The 17,765-nt window shown below is 38.7% G+C and overlaps 1 protein-coding gene across 1 annotated transcript in view; it reads right to left on the reverse strand.

The window, feature by feature from the left end:
* The window catches only part of TOP6BL (TOP6B like initiator of meiotic double strand breaks), an 81,505-nt gene that overhangs the window by 6,494 nt on the left and 57,246 nt on the right, over positions 1 to 17,765 (reverse strand). Inside the window, exons 5-9 of the mRNA XM_019645180.1 lie at positions 15,231 to 15,381; positions 13,202 to 13,348; positions 9,172 to 9,293; positions 8,280 to 8,390; positions 6,217 to 6,315 (exon numbers count right to left, since the gene is read on the reverse strand). Of these exons, the coding sequence (XP_019500725.1) occupies positions 6,217 to 6,315; positions 8,280 to 8,390; positions 9,172 to 9,293; positions 13,202 to 13,348; positions 15,231 to 15,381 (630 nt within the window). The remainder of the gene's footprint in view (positions 1 to 6,216; positions 6,316 to 8,279; positions 8,391 to 9,171; positions 9,294 to 13,201; positions 13,349 to 15,230; positions 15,382 to 17,765) is intronic.

Below are 17,765 nucleotides of genomic sequence, written 5' to 3' on the forward strand. Positions count from 1 at the left end.
TCACCACAATCAAGATAATGAACATATCTATCACCCTCAAAAGAATCCTCTGCCCTTAATAATTGCTCCTTCCAGCTTCAAGCAACCACTGATCTGTAACTATAGATTAGCTGGCATTTTATAGAATTTTACATAAATGCAATCACAGTATGAACTCTTGTATTTACAGGTTTTTGGTTTTTTAAAAAAGATTTTTATTGGGGCATTGGAGGAGGGGAATAGCATTGGTTAATCGTGGAAGGGGAACAGACAAGTTGCTGTCCTTTTGTTCTTCAGTCTAGTTGTGGAGGACGTTGCTTCACTTGCTCATGTTGGTATTATCATTGCGCTCTTCCTGGGTGAGGCAGTCATTTGCAGGCCATTGGACGGCGGCTCATGCCAGCTGCCGACCAGCCCCATTGCAGCCTATGTCGTCGCCGGCCACTCACGGCAGCCCAGCTCCAGGCCGAGCTGTTGTTCACCATCTTAGCTGTAGAGGGTGCAGTGTCACTGGTCCTCATGTGGGATCTGAACCAGGACCCTGCTGCTCAGAGCTGGCGTCCCAAGCCAACTCCTAACCAACGGTGCCACTCGGCCGGCCCTATTTATAGGTTTTTTAATTCAGCATGGCTATTTAGACATTCATCCAGACTACTGTGTGTATCAATAGTTCATTCCTTTTATTGCTGAGTAGTATTCCCTTTAATAGAAATACCACATTTGTTTATCCATTTACCTGTTGACATGGTTGTTTCCAGTTTTTGGTTATTACAAATATGGCAGAGATGTCATGAACATTAGTGTATGAGTTTTTGTATGGATATATGTTTTCATTTCCCTTGAGTAAAGACCTAGGAGTAGAATGGCTGGATCATATGATGAGAGTATATTTAACTTTTTAAGAAACTGCCAAACTGTTCTCCAAAGTGGTTGTGCCATTTTTCATTCCTACAAAGAGGGTATAAGAGTTCCAGGTCCTCCACATCTGTGCCAATGCCTGGTATGGTCAGTCTTTTTATTTCAAGTAGGTGTGAAGTATCTTATTGTAGTTTTGATTTGCATTTCTGTAATGACTAATGATGTTGAGCATCTTTCTTATATGTTTATTTGCTGTTTGTATATCTTCTTTTGTGAAACGTGTGTTCAAATCTTTTGTCCATTTAAAAAATGGGTTGTTTTATTATTGAGTTTTGAAAGTTTTTAAATATTTTGAATATTATGGTAACGTTTTTAACTAAAATTCAGTTTCTTTCTTTTTTTTAGCTGAGCCATCCTGCCATCTGTTGGCAGCTCAGCAGCAGCTCAGCTCGGGCTGGGCATCAAACCGCTGAGCCACTCAGCCAGCCCTAAAATTTAGTTTCTTTAATAGACATAGAGCTACCAGGTATAGAGTATAGTAGCAATACTCTTCTTCAGTGAACTTTGGTAATTTATGTCTTTCAAGGAATTTGTTCATTTAACCTAAGTTATCAAACTTACTGCAATAAAATTGTTCATAAAATTCCCTGATAATACTTTTAATATCTGATGCCACCTCTCTGATTTCTGATAGTAGCAATTTGTGTTTTCTTTTTATCCTTATTAGTCTGGCTAAATGTTTATCGATCTTCTCAATGAACTGCCTTTACATTTCATTGATTTTTCGCTATTATTTTTGTTTTCTATTTTACTGACTTCCACTCAGATATTTATTATTTCATTCCTTCTGTTTAACTTGCCCTTCTTGTTCTAGTTTAAGCTGAAAGCTGAGTTCATTGATTTGAAACTTTTTTTTTAACAAAGACATTTTCCCCTCTACATTAGCTACATCTCACAAATTTTGATAATTTGCATTTTATTTTAATTAAAATATTTTCTAATTTACCTTTTGATTTTGTGTTTGACCCATAGATTATTTATAACGGTGTGATTTAGTTTCCAAATATTGGAATTTTCTAGGTGTCTTTCTCTTATTGATTTTATTTTAATTCTGTTTTGGTCAAAAAAAAAAGATTTTGTATGACTTGGATTCTTTAAAATTTATTGAGATATAGTTATTGGCTCAACATATGGTCTATCTTGCTAAGTGTCCCTTGTGTACTTAAAAAACATGTATATTCTAGGGCTGGCCGAGTGGCTCAGTTGGTTAAGAGCTCACTCAAGAGTGCGAGCTCTGAAGCAACAGCGGTTTGATGCCCAGCCCAAGCTGAGCTGCCGCTGAGCTGCCAACAGGTGGTAGGATGGCTCAGCTAAAAAAAAACAAAAACAAAAACAAAACCACAAAAAACATGTGTATTCTGCTGCGTTGGGCAGAGTGTTTTACAAGTATCACGTCAAGTTAATTCATAGTGTTACTCAACGCTTCTACAGACTTACTGATTTTCTGTCTACTTGTTCTATCAATTATTGAGAGACATATGTTACAATCTCCAAATATAATATGGATTTTTCTATTTTTCCTTACAGTTCTATTAGTTTTGCTTCATGTATTTTAAAGCTCTCTAAAAAGTTTCATGAATTTTAGGGCTACTGTCTCCTTGTATTTTACTCATTGTATTTGTAGTCATCATTATGAAATGAACCTCTATCCCTGGTAATATTCTTTGCTCTGAAATCTACTTTGCCTGATATTATTATAGCCTCTCTAGCTCTCATTTTATTAGTATAAGCATGGTATATTTTTCTATCCTTTTACTTGTAATCTATTTGTCTTTATATTTAAAGTGGGATTCCTTAAAACATACGCCACTCTGGCCTATGTTTTTTTTGTGTGTGTGTTTTTTTTATTAAATTGTTTTTTATTATGAAATACACATTTTTTAGAATTAGTTTCAGCTGTACAACACAGTACAATAGTTATACTTTTTACCCCTCGAAGTGACAACCCCCCTCCCCCAATCCGCCCCCCAACTTCCCCCAAATATCATACATATCTATTACAAATCCCTTGACTACACTTCTGGCCTATGTTTTAATCATTGAGTTTTAAGAGTTCTTTGGGGCCAGCCGAGTGGCGCGTTGGTTAGGAGTTGGTTGGGACGCCAGCTCTGAGCAGCAGGGCCCTGGTTCGGATCCCACTTGAAGGCCAGTGACGTTGCACCCTCTACAGCTAAGATGGTGAACAACAGCTTGACCTGGAGCTGGGCTGCCATGAGTCGCTGGTGACGGCATAGGCTGCAGTGAGTGGGGCTAGCCAGCAGCAAGCATGAGCTGCCGTGAGCGGCTGTCCAATGGCCAGCGATTGACTGCCTCACCCGGAAAGAGGGCAATGATAATACCAACATGGGCCAGTGCAGCGATGTCCTCCACAACTAGACTGAAGAACAAAAGGACATCCCAACTTGTCTGTTCCCCTTCCCCAATTCCCCAATGCTGTTCCCCTCCTCCAATTCCCCAATAAAATCTTAAAAAAAAAAGAAAGAGTTCTTTGTATATTTTGGATAACGGTCCTTTAACTGGATGTATCTTTTGTAAATATTTACACCCATTCTATGGCTTGTTTTCTCATTCTCTTGAGGGTTGAATATTTTTTATGATTTCATTTTATCTTCTTTCTTAGCTTATTAACTATAATGCCTTGTCATGTTATTTTGATGATTCCTTTCATATTTAACTTATCAGTCTATCTTCAAGTAATATTATACCACTCATCCACTCATACATAGTATAAGTCCTTACAACAGTATATTTCCATTTCTCTCCTGGCCTTTCAATTATTGTTGTCATACATTTTATTTTTACATAAGTTATAAACCTCACATTACTATTTTTGCTTGAAAAAGTTATTTGTTTTAAAGAAATTTAAATATAAAGAGTCTTTATATTTACCCATGTAGTTAACATTTTTAGTAGTTTTCATTCCTTTGTGTAGATCCAGGTTTCCATCTGGTATCACATCTTTGCTTGAAGGACTTCCTTTATATTTCTTGTCGGTTGATGATAAATTCTTTCACTCTTATAAGAAAGTCTTTATTTCATCTTTGTTTTTAAAGCTACTTTGTTGAGTAAAAAATTCTAACTTGACAGGTTTTTTTCCCCCCGGTACTATAAAAGATGTCCCTCCATTTTCTTCTAGCTTACACTGTTTCTGGTGAGAAATTTGCTGTAATCCTTATCTTTGTTTCCTTGTGCATAACAGGTTTCATTTACTCTTTTTGCTTTTAAGATTTTCTCTTTATCACTGATTTTAATCAATTTAATCATGATGTGCCTTGGTGTAGTTTCCTTTGTTTCTTTGGGCTTGGGTTTAAGATTCTTGGATCTGAAGGGTTTATAGATTTCGTCAAATTTCAAAATTTTTCATCCATTACTTCTTCAAATATATTTTCTGCTTCCACTTCTTCAGATTCTCCAATTACACATATATTAGGCTACTTGAAGTTGTCCCTAACACAGATGCTTAATGCTCTGTTATTTTGTTTTGTGTGTGTTTAAAATCTGTTTCATTTCAGATAGTTTCTGTTGTGCAAAGTTTTGCCTTAAGTGTCTAATGTGCCAATAATACTATTCAGTGTAGTTTTCACCTCAGATATCATAGTTTTCATCTTCAAAGTTTGTTTGGGGTGTTTTTTATACCTCCCACATCTCAATATGTTCAATCTTTCCTCTATCTTCCTGAACATATGGAATATAGTTATAATAATAACTGTTTTAATGTCTTTGTCTACTAATTCTATCATCTGTCAGCTCTGGATCAGTTTTAATTGAATAATTGATCAGTTAATTGAGTTTTCTCTTCATTGTGGGTTTTATTTTCCCGTTTCTTAGTATACCTGTTAATTTTTTTATTGGATGCAAGGCACTGTGAATATCACCTTTGTGGGTACTGGATATTTCTGTATTCCTATAAACATGCTTGAACTTTGTTCTGTGATGCCATTGAGTTACTTGCAAACACTTGCTTCTGCTTTTAAGTTTTGTTAGGCAGGACCAGAGGAGTGTTTATTATAGGCTTAATTTTTCTCCATTCTTGAGGCAAGTTCCTTCTTAGTATTCTACCTGATGCTCCGTAAATTACAGGGCTTTCCTTTCTGGTTGATGGGAATAGTCACTATTCCTAGCCCTATGTAAACTTTGCATATTGTTCCCTCTAATCCTTCTGGATGGTTCTTTACCTGGTTAGTTTCTTCACATGAATGAACTAATTGATCAGAGCTCAACTGGATACTAGAGGGAGAATTCTGCAGGTCTCCAGAATTCCCTCTGTGCAGTTCTCTCTTCTCTGGTACTCTGCCCTGAAAACTTTAGCTGCTTTGGCATTTTTGGATTCCCAGCTTCACCTATGCAACTCAGGGAGACCACTAGGCTTTGCCTGGTTCCCCTCTCCCTGTCCCATGGCCTGCATACCTTCTCTAGGTGTAATGTGCTAAGGAAATCATAGGGCTCATTTCATTTGCTTTCTAACTCTCAGGAATGACTGCCCTATTCGTGGTCTGATGCCTGATGTCTTGAGAACAATTTTTTTTCAGATGTTGTATATAGATTTTTTGTTATTTTGGGCATGAGGATAAATCTAGTCCCTGTTACTCGATCTTGGCCAGAAGCCGCTGTATAATAATTTCAACCTTAATCTTTTTTATGTACTCATCTTATACTTTAGTTCCAGAAAAGTCAATCCTACTGATTGGAACCAAAAGAGCCAGAAAAATGGGCTTCAGGTGGAACACTACAACCAGCTATATCTGGAATTGAGATACAGAATTTCGCAGCTATGATTTCTCTTCCCTCATTAGAGGAACCTGTCACAAAACCAGATGAAGCTATTTGACCTCCTAGAGGGTAGCGACCCCAATGCAAGTCTATATCTCCAGCATCTAAAATGGTGAATACATTAAAGCATGTGTTTGATTAGGCCAAACTAAACATAAAAATTCCATCATATCATCACCATTGTTTGAGTAGCTATGTGCTTAGCACTTTACATACATACATTATTTTATTCAAAATTCAAAACAATCCTTCTAGGTATGCATCAGAATATTTTACTGATAAAGAAACTAAGGCTTAGAAAGGTTAAATAGCTTCCATAATAATACCACGCAACTAGTTAGTGGCAGAAATGGAATCCAAACAACATCTGACCAGGCTCCTAACCTCTATGTAATACTACATTCTATGACGTTTTTCTAAACCACAGTCTTCCTTGCTGAAACGCTAACCTCAGATTGTGCGATCTAAAGCGCTGCCCTGCATTCAGGGTTCCCATACATCAATAATGGAGCATTTCCACCAAAGTACTGATTATTACTTTACACTTACCTGCTTCACCTCACATGAGCAGTGGTGAAGAAATCGGTGCTGGGTGATCTCATGAAATGATTTGTGCAGTTTGGTCCCCAGTTCCCGTGTGTCAGCTGCCTAAAATGGGCCAGAGACAGAATGTGCTGAGTTCCAGTACTGGCAGCCAAAGTGGAAGTATCCACAGGAAGTTGATATGGGAAGAGGATGAGACAGATAAGAAGGCAAACCACTGATATTGCTCACATCATGTTAGAAGTTTCAGTAGTTCCTACAGACACAAGATAAGTAGAAAGAAGGCCTGAGGTACTTGGCGTAAGACAAGTAGTTGTGACTCCTATATTTTTCCAATTTCTGTTACCAAAGCTAGATCTTTTAGACAAAGTCTTTCTTCTCCTGTCTCTATAGGAGATAAATATCCCAGAGATCCATCTGTTTGTGAAGGGGTTATGTAAACTTCTCTAAAGCAAGTTCCAAGAGAGCAGAAGTTCCACTGAACTAAGGCTGATATAAGAACTTTTCCTCAGATAAGTCTTAGGGAGGAAAAGAACAAAATAATACAGTTTTTCCATCCATAAGGAATGGTTAACAGCCTCTACTTTTTAGTATAGAATTACAGGATATTAGCGTTAAAGGGGACAAGAGTAATCACCTAATACAACATACTAATTTCACAGATGAGAAAACTGAAATTCACAAAGAAGTGACCAACCCAAGATCTCACAGCTAGTTAGTACAAAAGTTAGCGATGACCATAGGACTGCCAGTATGGTGAGTGCTCTTTTTACTACCCTGTGCTAGCCACAGGACCCAGAAAGTTGAAGCTATGATAAGATGCACTAGATTGTAAAGGTGTTATACTCTTTGACCCAGTACTTCCACTTACAGAGATTTACTCTAGGAAATAATTCAAAAGAAGCAAGACATCTGAAGATACAGACAATAAGACACTGGGCCATAAAACAGATACACTTAATATTTAAAAACAAAAAGCTTTAAGTTTTGGTCTCTTAATGTGGTTGTTTCTTTCCTGAAAAGGGGGCCACATGAAGTAAGAAATGTGTTACTAAAACTACACAAGAGGAAGGAATTCAGAAAGTAAACGGTATTAACTGACACACTATTTATATTGGCAAAAAGAATGTAAACAGCTTAAACGTCTATCATTAGGGGACTGGCTTATTAAATTAGAGTAAACCAACACAGTGGAATATCAGATAACCAATACAAATTCTAAGACTGTTGAAATGGGGAAATGTCAAATTACATATGAATATAAAATACTTTGGTTACAACTATATAATACAATATATATGAGATAATATGCAAAAATTTTAAATTAAAGTGATAAAGTTTATTAGTTATTTTAAATTTTACATATACTATCTTTTTAAGAAAAAAAGTACACAAAAAATGAGGCCACAGATATGGAAGTAATGTGTTACCCCACTGATAACATTAACCAGTCGGAACACTTTCCTAAAAGGAAGGAAACAAACTAACATTTATTGAGAACCTACATGTGCTATGCGTTTTCACATTTAGCCCTCACCTTCATAATACCTTTCTGAGGTACTAGCATTTTTTCCAGTTTACAGATGAAGCTCAGAGAGGTTAAGTACAGGCCTAAAGTCTCACAGCTAATAAGTAAATAAGTTAAGATTTGAACTCAGGCCTCTGATTCCAAAACTTATCACATCATTCCTTACTGCCACGTACATGTAATACTTATGGCTGCTCAGTTATTTCCAATGTATTCTGTCACCATGAGGTCATAAAACATTCTTAAACAAGGAACTGGAATCACTGATCTAATCCTATTTCTGCTCATAACTAGCTGTGTGACCTAAAGGAAGTAGAAATTTTAAATAACTTGTTTTCTCATTTATAAAATAGTATACATACCACTATCCACTCAACAAATATTTTTTAAAACACTTACCATAGGCCTGCTACTATGTAGGATCACAATAGGGTCAAATGAAATAATGTTTCTAAAAGCACTGTACATAGTACTACAATAGGCAGTAGTGTCATTCATTTAATGTCATTAAACCCCTGGCACTTGAAAGCATCCTACTCACTTGAAGGGCCCGGAGGCAGGTCTTTCGGAAGCTGCTGCTGGTGCTGCCAGTCACGACACTCACGATGGAATTCACAGCCACTGAGAGGGAGGCCTGCAGTTTCTGATGAGCCTACGGAACATAACAGGTGAGGGCAGGCAGCGGTTTATAATAATCCCAAACTGCTGGCTCAGAGCATCCCAAAGGGACCAGAGATTTCAGTCAGAGCAGGATTTCAATAATTCTTCCCCCTCCATCAACAAGAGTTACTGAGATCATGATATGTATGTAAAGGACACTTAGGGACCGAAATAAGTAAAAAATGTTCTCTCCTTTCATAGGATGACTTATTGACACAGACACATTCAGAAAATACAAGCAATGAGACATTGGGCCATGAAACAGATAATACTTACTATTTAAAATCAAAAGCTTTAAGCTTTGGTCTCTTACTGTGATTGTTTTCTCCCCTGAAAAGGGGGCCATATGAAGTAAGAAATGTGTTACTAAAACTACGCACGATGAAGGAATTCAGAAAGTAGGTAAGAAGAGAAAGTGGTGTAAGGACTAGGGAATGGGGGGAGAACGTAAGATTTAGTGAAGCGGTAGCTCCAGGAGTATGTGTGGGAAAGAGATGTATAGATAAAGATTTATGAGCCATTTTTCTCTGTGATTTTGTCCCTATTTACTCAAACTCATCTACGGGGAGGTAAAACTAAGCAAGATGGTTACCGTGACCCATCTAAGTTCAAGCTTGAGTTTCTAGGCTAGATGCAGTGCACAAGACCAGCCCAGGTGACAAAAGAGGAAAGAAAGAGGCATTAAGGAAGGAAGGGGTCTCAGGCCCTGCCTGCCACATATTCTAGCTATCTTTTTCTTAGAGTAGGAGAAAGGAAACTGACTTTCTTGTTACCTTGGCAGCCTGGTGATGCTGCTCCAAGGCCTGGTCCACAGCGACCTGGATGGAATCTTGCACCACGCCACGGCTCTCCCTGAGGATGGTACTGAGATGCGTCGTGAGCAAAGTGTGGACTCCTAAGGGAGAGAGAATGTTGGTAGCCCTCAGTAAGCATGATCGCTTCAAGGCTGCACTTCAGCCTATCAACAAATAATTACTTTTGTAGACAAAAACCCCCAGCAACTTACAAACCTACCCAATTCCCACTTACAAATGAAAGAGAGCTCAGGAAAATTAAAGTGAAGAATGACATTGTTTTTGAAGCAACAAATAAGGGGTCCTGCTTAATTCATATCAGAAACAGAAATCCATACCACATACTATAAACGATGATACTGGTAACGCCTCCTGAAGAGTGTGTCTAACCCTACTCCATTCCTATTTGAGCATCACTGTTGTGGTGAGCTACTGTTATTGTCAGTGTGTCAGTCCTTTCAGATATGCTGTGGTAGGGAAGAAGTTAAAACTCATAAAGATGACTCAGAACTGCTGGTATAAGGGCTTTTTAAATGGGGCCTCTCTGATAAAGTAACCATAAGCACCACTGCTCAGCATCATTCAGAAAAGCTAATAGGCAAAATGTGTCATCAAACAATAGGCTAGCATTGATGACCCCGACATAACACAGGAAGATAAACTCAGTCTACAGGGCACATGAGAAACGCTTCCTAATTAATCTTTCTTTTCTCGGTGTTTTTCTACTCTCCCCTGGATCTGTTCAAAGTCTGTTCAAAGGTACCGTGGTGAAGCAGCCTAAGACTGGCTGGCTTTTCTCAGGGTTGCATTAAAAATCAAGGCAGAAGAACATTTCTATCATGAGACACCATGATGCTTTCCTGGAATGGAAGGTGATATGTGGTCTGCTCAAAAGGGGTCTGGAACTGGAGTCAGGAAAAAATGGATTCTAGGATCAATTCTACCACCAATTAGTGGTGACCAAGTCACATCACTTTTCTCACATCAGTACAGAAATGACTTTATATCTCCTGCTTTCACAGGTGTGTTGTGCAGACAAACTGGGATAATATATATGAAGTGTTTTGAAATGTACCTTGGAATATTCAAAGGGAAAACATCACTATTGCTATAATATCATCTGGATTATTATTTTCTATAGTTTGGTCCTAAGAATAGGCTCAAGGGCCGGCCGAGTGGCGCGATGGTTAAGAACTCGCTTGGGATGCCAGAGGGCCCCGGTTCGGATCCCACATATGAGGGCCAGTGACACTGCCCTCCACAGCTAAGATGCTGAACAACAGCTCAACCTGGAGCTGGGCTGCCGTGAGTCGCCGGCGACGGCGTGGGCTGCAGTCCCTGTGGCAGTGGATTGCCATGGGCTACCGTGTGTGGCCAGCAGCCAGCGTGAGCGGCCAGCAGCCGCAGTGAGCGGCCGTCCAGAAGCCGGCGACTGATCTGCCTCGTCAGAGAAGAGCGCAATGATGGTGCCAACTTGGGCCAGTGAAGCAACATCCTCCACAACTAGATTGAAGAACAAAACGACAGCAACTTGTCTGTTCCCCTTTCCCCAATTCCCCAGCACTGTTCCCATCCCCCCAATTCCCCAATAAAAAAATCTTTAAAAAAAAAAAAGAATAGGCTCAAGACATCAGTTAGAACCTTTTTAAAAGCAGATGTTTAATTAAAAAGCTACAAGTTTGTTCCTAAAACTGTGGATACCACCAGATGCCTTTAACATTATGGCAAAATAACAAGTTAATCATAGAAAAGTTATCATGACCAGGTTGGAGGAAAGCCAAATAAGTAATTTTTTAAAGACATGTGGAAACAGACTGTAGTTCTGTACAATCTGTTTCCTAAAAGGAGCTCTAGAGAAAGCTTTGAAGGATATGAGAAATAAGAGGGGAGAAAGAAGATAAATGACCATATCTATACCCATATATCTATACCTACCCTCAACAGTACATCTTTTTCAAAGGCTAGTCCTAAACTACCAGATGTGTAAGGAAATTTTTAGAAGATACTATATTTATTAACGCAGAGATGTATTTCTATTTAATCCAATACTGAGTACAGCTATCTGAGATGCTGCAAGGCCTTTAGAGTCACGCGAAACAGGTGTTTAAACTATCACAATATTACAAGAATGATAAATAATACTGGTTTCTGAGGAATCCAAGTTCTTAAGGTATGTTCAATAGGATTCAGGACATAGTATCAGACTTTACGTCATCCTAGGAAGACTGAATATGCTGTTTCCTTTTGCAGACCTGTTGGGGAAGTGGGGGTGGGGGGGTAGGGGGGAGTGGTGCAGAACCATGCAGGAAGGAAGCAGATCTTAAGTCTTAATTAAGTCTTAAGAGGATCTTTAGACTCAGAAAGGCCTTTGATAGCACCTAGTCTAACTGCCTTATGTTAAATATATGAAAGGGAGGATCAGATGATTTATGCGACTTGCCTCCCAACAACCATTGAGGAATTTGGTAGCAGAACTAAAATTAAACCCAGGTCTCTTGACTACCCTGAATTATGAAGCTGCTTCTCTTATCAGCCTCTACCACATGAGCACACGCCAGGTAACAACCCTAGGAGGCATCCTCACCTTTGACTTCCTTGCTGGAAGCCTCATTAATTTGGGTGTCCTCTATGTTCCCGTTCCAGGGCATTAATGAATGCAACAGTGGGGCACCAGAGAACACCAGCTCCTCAACAGAGTTGCCAGCCAGAGCCAGGCAAGCCGTGCTTCTCTCCTGAAGAATATACACGTGTTGGGGAAACGGGTGGCATGGAGGGCAGGCAGCAGGAAGAATCCCACAGCTGACAATGGTTGTTCAACAAATAGTTGGCACCAGCCAAGGTGAGCTCTTCTGTTCTGGGATTGTAAGCTCATTTCTCTTATGACTCAGTGGGAGCAGGGCCACATCAAAAGCACTGGAGGGCCTGGAGAGTAGAGTCCCAAGAAAAAGCATCGGCCCACAGAGAAGGGAGAACACAGGAAATATACCAGAAGCACCAAAAGGGAGGCTAGGAACCTTTCCCCACAAGTTTATAAGCTCTACTTCTTGCTGCTGCCCTCATGGTTTGGAAGGGCATTGAGAAACACTTAAATTTATGTCCCAGGGTATATTGGATTAAAATGCATAAGTCAACTCCCACTCATACTCAGTGGTTTTCAAACTTTACTGTATTTAAGAATCACATTAAAAATGCAGATTGTTGAGCCATGCCAGATGTTTACATTGTAGCAAAAGAATGAGTTAATCCTTGGCCTCAGAAGCTGAATATTTTCAAATATTCCAGGTGATTCTGTTGCATGTATTTCATGGACCACAAAACAATGAAGTCACTGCTTTACTCTAACAGAGAGAACCTTTGTGATAACAGGTTATTACCCATCTGTTGGACAAACACCAAAGACTCCCCTTGTATGCCTAAGCAAGAATAGTATCTCCCGTTCAGAGGTCTGTGTGGCAATCACATAAAACACTCATACCAATACACTCCCACGCCTCCTTATGTTGTATTTGAGATGTTGAATCAAGACCAAGAAAGGCTGATAACATTTCTTGATTCCACCCAGAAAAGCAGTAGGGCAGTGAACATTTCTCAAGCCTGAGAAGCTTTAAGAAGAGTCTGATACCCAAGCCCCACCTCAGTCCAAGGAAATCAGAATATCTGAGGGTGAGGTTTGGGCATTTTTTAGAAGCTCCCCAGGTAATATATTGTACAGCTAAGGTTGAGAACCACCCATCTAAGGTAATGCACTCTGTAGGGAGCATTATACGAAGAGTTTGCTGATTTCTGGTCAACCAAATCTGAAAATGTCATCACTTAAGTGATGCTTCAAGATATAGATCTTTTCCATAGAGCATATAATTTATTTAAGCAAGGTTTTTTTAAAATTGAAATTTATTATTCTACAGAAATATATCTAATTCAGGTATGTGCACCATATAAAGTTGCCCTTTCTTTATTCTCTTAACATTTAAGCACACCCGAGTTGGCAGCCCCATTCTCCTATACCTACCCCAGAGCTCCGTTTGCTGGACTGGAAATCTGCTGTGGAAATCCACAAAGAGAATAAGCAGCAGAGTTTGTCCCTGAGGGTCCATATGTTGAGACTGATCCCCCTCACCGGATTTCACCTGATAACTCACATCTGGAAGCACCAAATCTAGAGGACAAGATATCGCATAGTATTTTAAGATAAGTAAAGCCCTCAAAATGCTAACTGAATTAAGAACCTACCTCAAACAAAGAAGGATCTGAGATAGATCTAAATTTGAACACTCCCTTCTCCTCCTGAATCTGTTTCTGTATCCACAGGATGGAAGCAAATAATGGTGATTCACAGGAAGAACATCAAAATAACAACTAGGTGTGCAAAATGCAAACCAAGCAGCACTCCTCAGCATTTACTGGGAAGCATTGTACAATAAATTCACGCATTCCTGTACAACTTTCTAAGGTAGGTATTGTTAGTTAAGAAGCAGAGGTCAAACTTGAGTAGTGATAATGGTAACAGCTAAGTTATATTGAATGCTTACTTCATGCCACGAACAATATTAAATTCTTTGCATGTACTATACTATCTCAACAGTTAGACTTCACAACACTATGGTGTAGGACCTAGTCTTCTGCCCTTTCAGATAAGGAAAGAGGCACAGACAGGTTAAATATGTTGCCCAATGTGAGAGTAAAGGGTGGAACTGTTTTAGACTAACTCCAAAGTCTGTGCTTTTAACCACAATACTATATGATATTTGCATTCCCAAGTACTCTGATGCCCTATGGTCGTTTTCTAGCAACTTGATCCTTTAGAATACAATCAGGGTAGTCCTGAATTCCATCCAGATCCATATAGAAAAGTGTCTTCATGTGGACCCTGGTTCTGTCCTTTAGAGTAATGAGGGAGTGATATGAGGGGACATTTTCTACATTATTCATTCCCAAAGTTAACTGAGAAAGTTCAGGTATCACAAATTGGCAAAAAATGAAGGAAACCAACAAAGCATGAAAATAAAAATGAATGAGAAAAGGAGATAAGGAGATAAGGAGAGATAGAGATTAAAAAATCTTGATGGCATGACATTCTGTTAAGACCAAACATTCTTTCTTCACAAAACCACTTACCTCCAGAGACCCTGTCCTTGGACAACCTCCTTTCATTCTGGAATAACTACCTACTTAAGAAAAAAGAGCCTTACCCCCAAGGCTTGCTTCCTAGATAAAGATTCTATCATTCCCCCTGCGATATTCCCCCATCCCAGGAGGTTTCAATCTTCTCATGCTTCACAACTCTAGAATCCCTCTTCCCTACTGGTCATCTTCCTAGGATCCAATCAACCAGACTACCTTCTAAATGTCAAAGGGCTAACAACAGTCAAGCTCAAGACTGTAAACCTAGACATCAGCGCATGGTTGTAATAGTCCTATTTCCCAGTTTTATTTGTTAGTCCAGTTTTTAAGGTCCAGCTTTCAGCATGACTTACCCAAAGCTAATGTGGTGAGACTACATGAATATCCAGCCAGTTTCCTAGGCTTATTCCCATATGGTTTATACTCTTGCCTTGCATTTATGTGGTGGTTAAGTTTTTTCTAAGTAATCTTTTGTGGATTTCCTCATCTCATTAGGAAACATTTCTCTTCCACAATTTCAAAGACGTAATTGCTCCCTTACTAACCTTTCTAAAACCCCACAGTTGACAGATTAAGGAGCAGAAACTCTCTGAAAAAGGGTGAATGCCCTAGAAGATGAATGCCCACTGATTACTTCAAGAGGACCAGGAATACAGGAGGCAAAAGAGGAAGTGAAAGAACCAGCACCAATGTGTAATGCAAAAACAGTTAGGCTCTGATGGGGCTTGGCCTCTTGACACCTGTTTGCCTCACTCCAATTGAACTCTCAAACCTGACCGGACCGCCACCTGCAACCTCAAGCAACCTAAACCATCAGGTCACTGATGGTTTTATATACACCTGCTATTTGTATTTCCTTGCATTTCTCTAATATTCTCCAGTTTTCTTTATTCCTGTGCAGATGGAGGAAGATATACCTCGATCCAAATCGAGATCCAAATTGGGCACCACACACAAGTGGTATTTCTTCCAGTCTATGAAATACGAGGCATCTTTGAAGACAGTAGTTGTTGGCTGCTCCTGGCTTGGCAACATCAGAGGCAGACCTGAAGGTCCATACAGAAATATGTATAGGTGCTAAAGAAAATGGCCAAATCTAGAGTTTTTTATGAATAAGTATTCATTTGCATAAAACAAACATAACACTAACCTGGTTCACACTCCCAGAAATACACTAGTGTGCTAGTTGATTATGGGTTAAGTCTTTTGCACACTGAAGATAGGTGTCAGGTACCAGAGACAGAGTCACTAGAATCCTCAGAAATTTATTCTGGGTTTAATGAGAGTGAGCTACAGGTCTAGTACTGGGACAATTAGTTATTTATTCATCCTACTCATTCAATCATAGATTTGAGTGGCACCCCAGGTTAAACACTACTAAGTTCTGGGGACACAGAGATGACTATTCTGATTTAATGCCTACCTTCAAGTTATCATATTTATAATATAGGAGACACACATAATAACCAGTAAACTGTAATACAGTGTGACACATGCTAGAAGTATATACAAAGGAATATTTTCTAGTATTTGAGTATATTCAGATTGAGAAGGAAACTTTCTCACCTTCTCTAACCCTGTTCTCTAACAAGACAAAAGGCAGGCCCCTGAAACTGTTTCCTTCCCTTGACTTCCCATTCCCACGCTCATCTTCCCTCTAACCCAGGGTTTCTCAATCTCGGCATTATTGACACTTTAAGCCAGATAATTAGTTGTTGTGTGTGTGTTGGGGGGTGGGGGGGTTGTCCTATGCATTGTAGGACGTTCAGCAGAATCCCTGGCCTCTACCTACCAGGTGCCAGTAGTGCACCCCTCCCCTCAATTCATGAAAATAAAAAATGTCTCCAGATGTGGCCAAATGTCATCTGAAGGCAAAATTACCCAGTTAAGAACCACTGCCTAACCTTTTTTGTCCCCTGAATGAAGGCTAAAGAGACCAGAATATATTTCTTCCTTTATATTTCTCTTTTTTCATCTTTTTTTAAAAATAGGGTAAACATAAGGCATTAAGTGTAAAGATTTAAATTCTTACCCAGTAGGCACTGGGGCATTATGGAAAATCACAACAGAACAAAGGTTGGCAGTGCCCATAAATGAAGGCTCTATCACAAATCCAAGGACATGAGCTAAAGCCAACACATTCACTGTTTAGAGCCAAAGGAGCTTTGCGATGATGCAAACTCAGAATAAGAGTATCTGATGAATCAAAATGTGTGATTGTCTTTTCATTGGGTTACTTAACCATTTACATTTAATATGAATACTGCTATGGTTGGGTTTGAATCTACCATTTGTTATCTGTTTTCCATTTGTTCCCAGTATTCTGCTTTCCTTTTCCTCTTTTCTATTTTTTTTCTTTTGGATTCGGTATTGTTTTATAATTACATTTACCCCTTTTTGCTCACTAGTTATAACTATTTGTTATAATAGGGATTGCTTTAGGCTTTATAATATACAACTTTAACTTATCATAGTCTACCTTCAAGTGATACTATAACAGTTCACACACATATAGTATGAGAACCTTTCACAATATACTTCCATTTCTCCCCTCCTGGCCATTATGCTATTGTTATACATTTTATTTCCATATATGTTATAAGCCTTATACACTGTTATTATTTTTGCTTTAAATAGTCAATTATCTTTTAAGATTTTTTAAATTGGGCAAAAATCTTTCATATCTACCCAGATAGTTACCATTGCTAGTGCTCTTCTTTACTTGTGTAGATCCAGAATTCTATCTGGTATCATTTTCCTTATGCCTAAAGGATTTCCTTTAACATTTCTTATAATACAGGTGTGCTGGTGATGAACTCTTTTGTCTTTTGTATATCTGAAAAATCTTTATTTTGCCTTCATTTTTGAAAAATACTTTCTCTGGGGATAGAATTCTAGGTTAACAGTTTTTTTTTCCTTTTATTACTTTAAAGATGTTGCTCCACTTTCTTCTAGCTTATACTGTTTCCAACAAGAAATCCGCTGTAATTCTTTTCTTTGTTCCTCTATATGTAAATTTATCTTTTTTATCTCCAGCTGTTTTTAAGATTTTATTCTTTATTACTGGCTTTAAGCAATTTGATTATGATGTGTCTTGGTATCATTTTCATCATGTTTCTTGTGCTTAGGTTTTGTTAATCTTCTTGGATCTGCAGATTTATAGTTTTTATCAAATTTGGAAGATTTGGAGACATTATTTCCTCAAATATTTTATCTGCCCTCTCTCCTTAATTTAGGACTCCAATTACACATCCTTAAATTAGGCCACTTCAAGTTATCCCACAGTTCACTGATGCTCTGTTAATTTGGGGTTTTTTTTAAACGCTCTTTTTTTTTAAAATTGGGAATTGGGGGAGGGGAACAGCATTGGGGAATCGGTAGGGGAGCAGACAAGTTGCTGTCCTTTCTGTTCTTCAGTCTAGTTGTGGAGGACATCGCTTCACTGGCCCATG

The sequence above is a fragment of the Hipposideros armiger genome, unplaced genomic scaffold, assembly GCF_001890085.2.
Source record: "Hipposideros armiger isolate ML-2016 unplaced genomic scaffold, ASM189008v1 scaffold_93, whole genome shotgun sequence".
Classification (NCBI taxonomy): domain Eukaryota; kingdom Metazoa; phylum Chordata; class Mammalia; order Chiroptera; family Hipposideridae; genus Hipposideros; species Hipposideros armiger.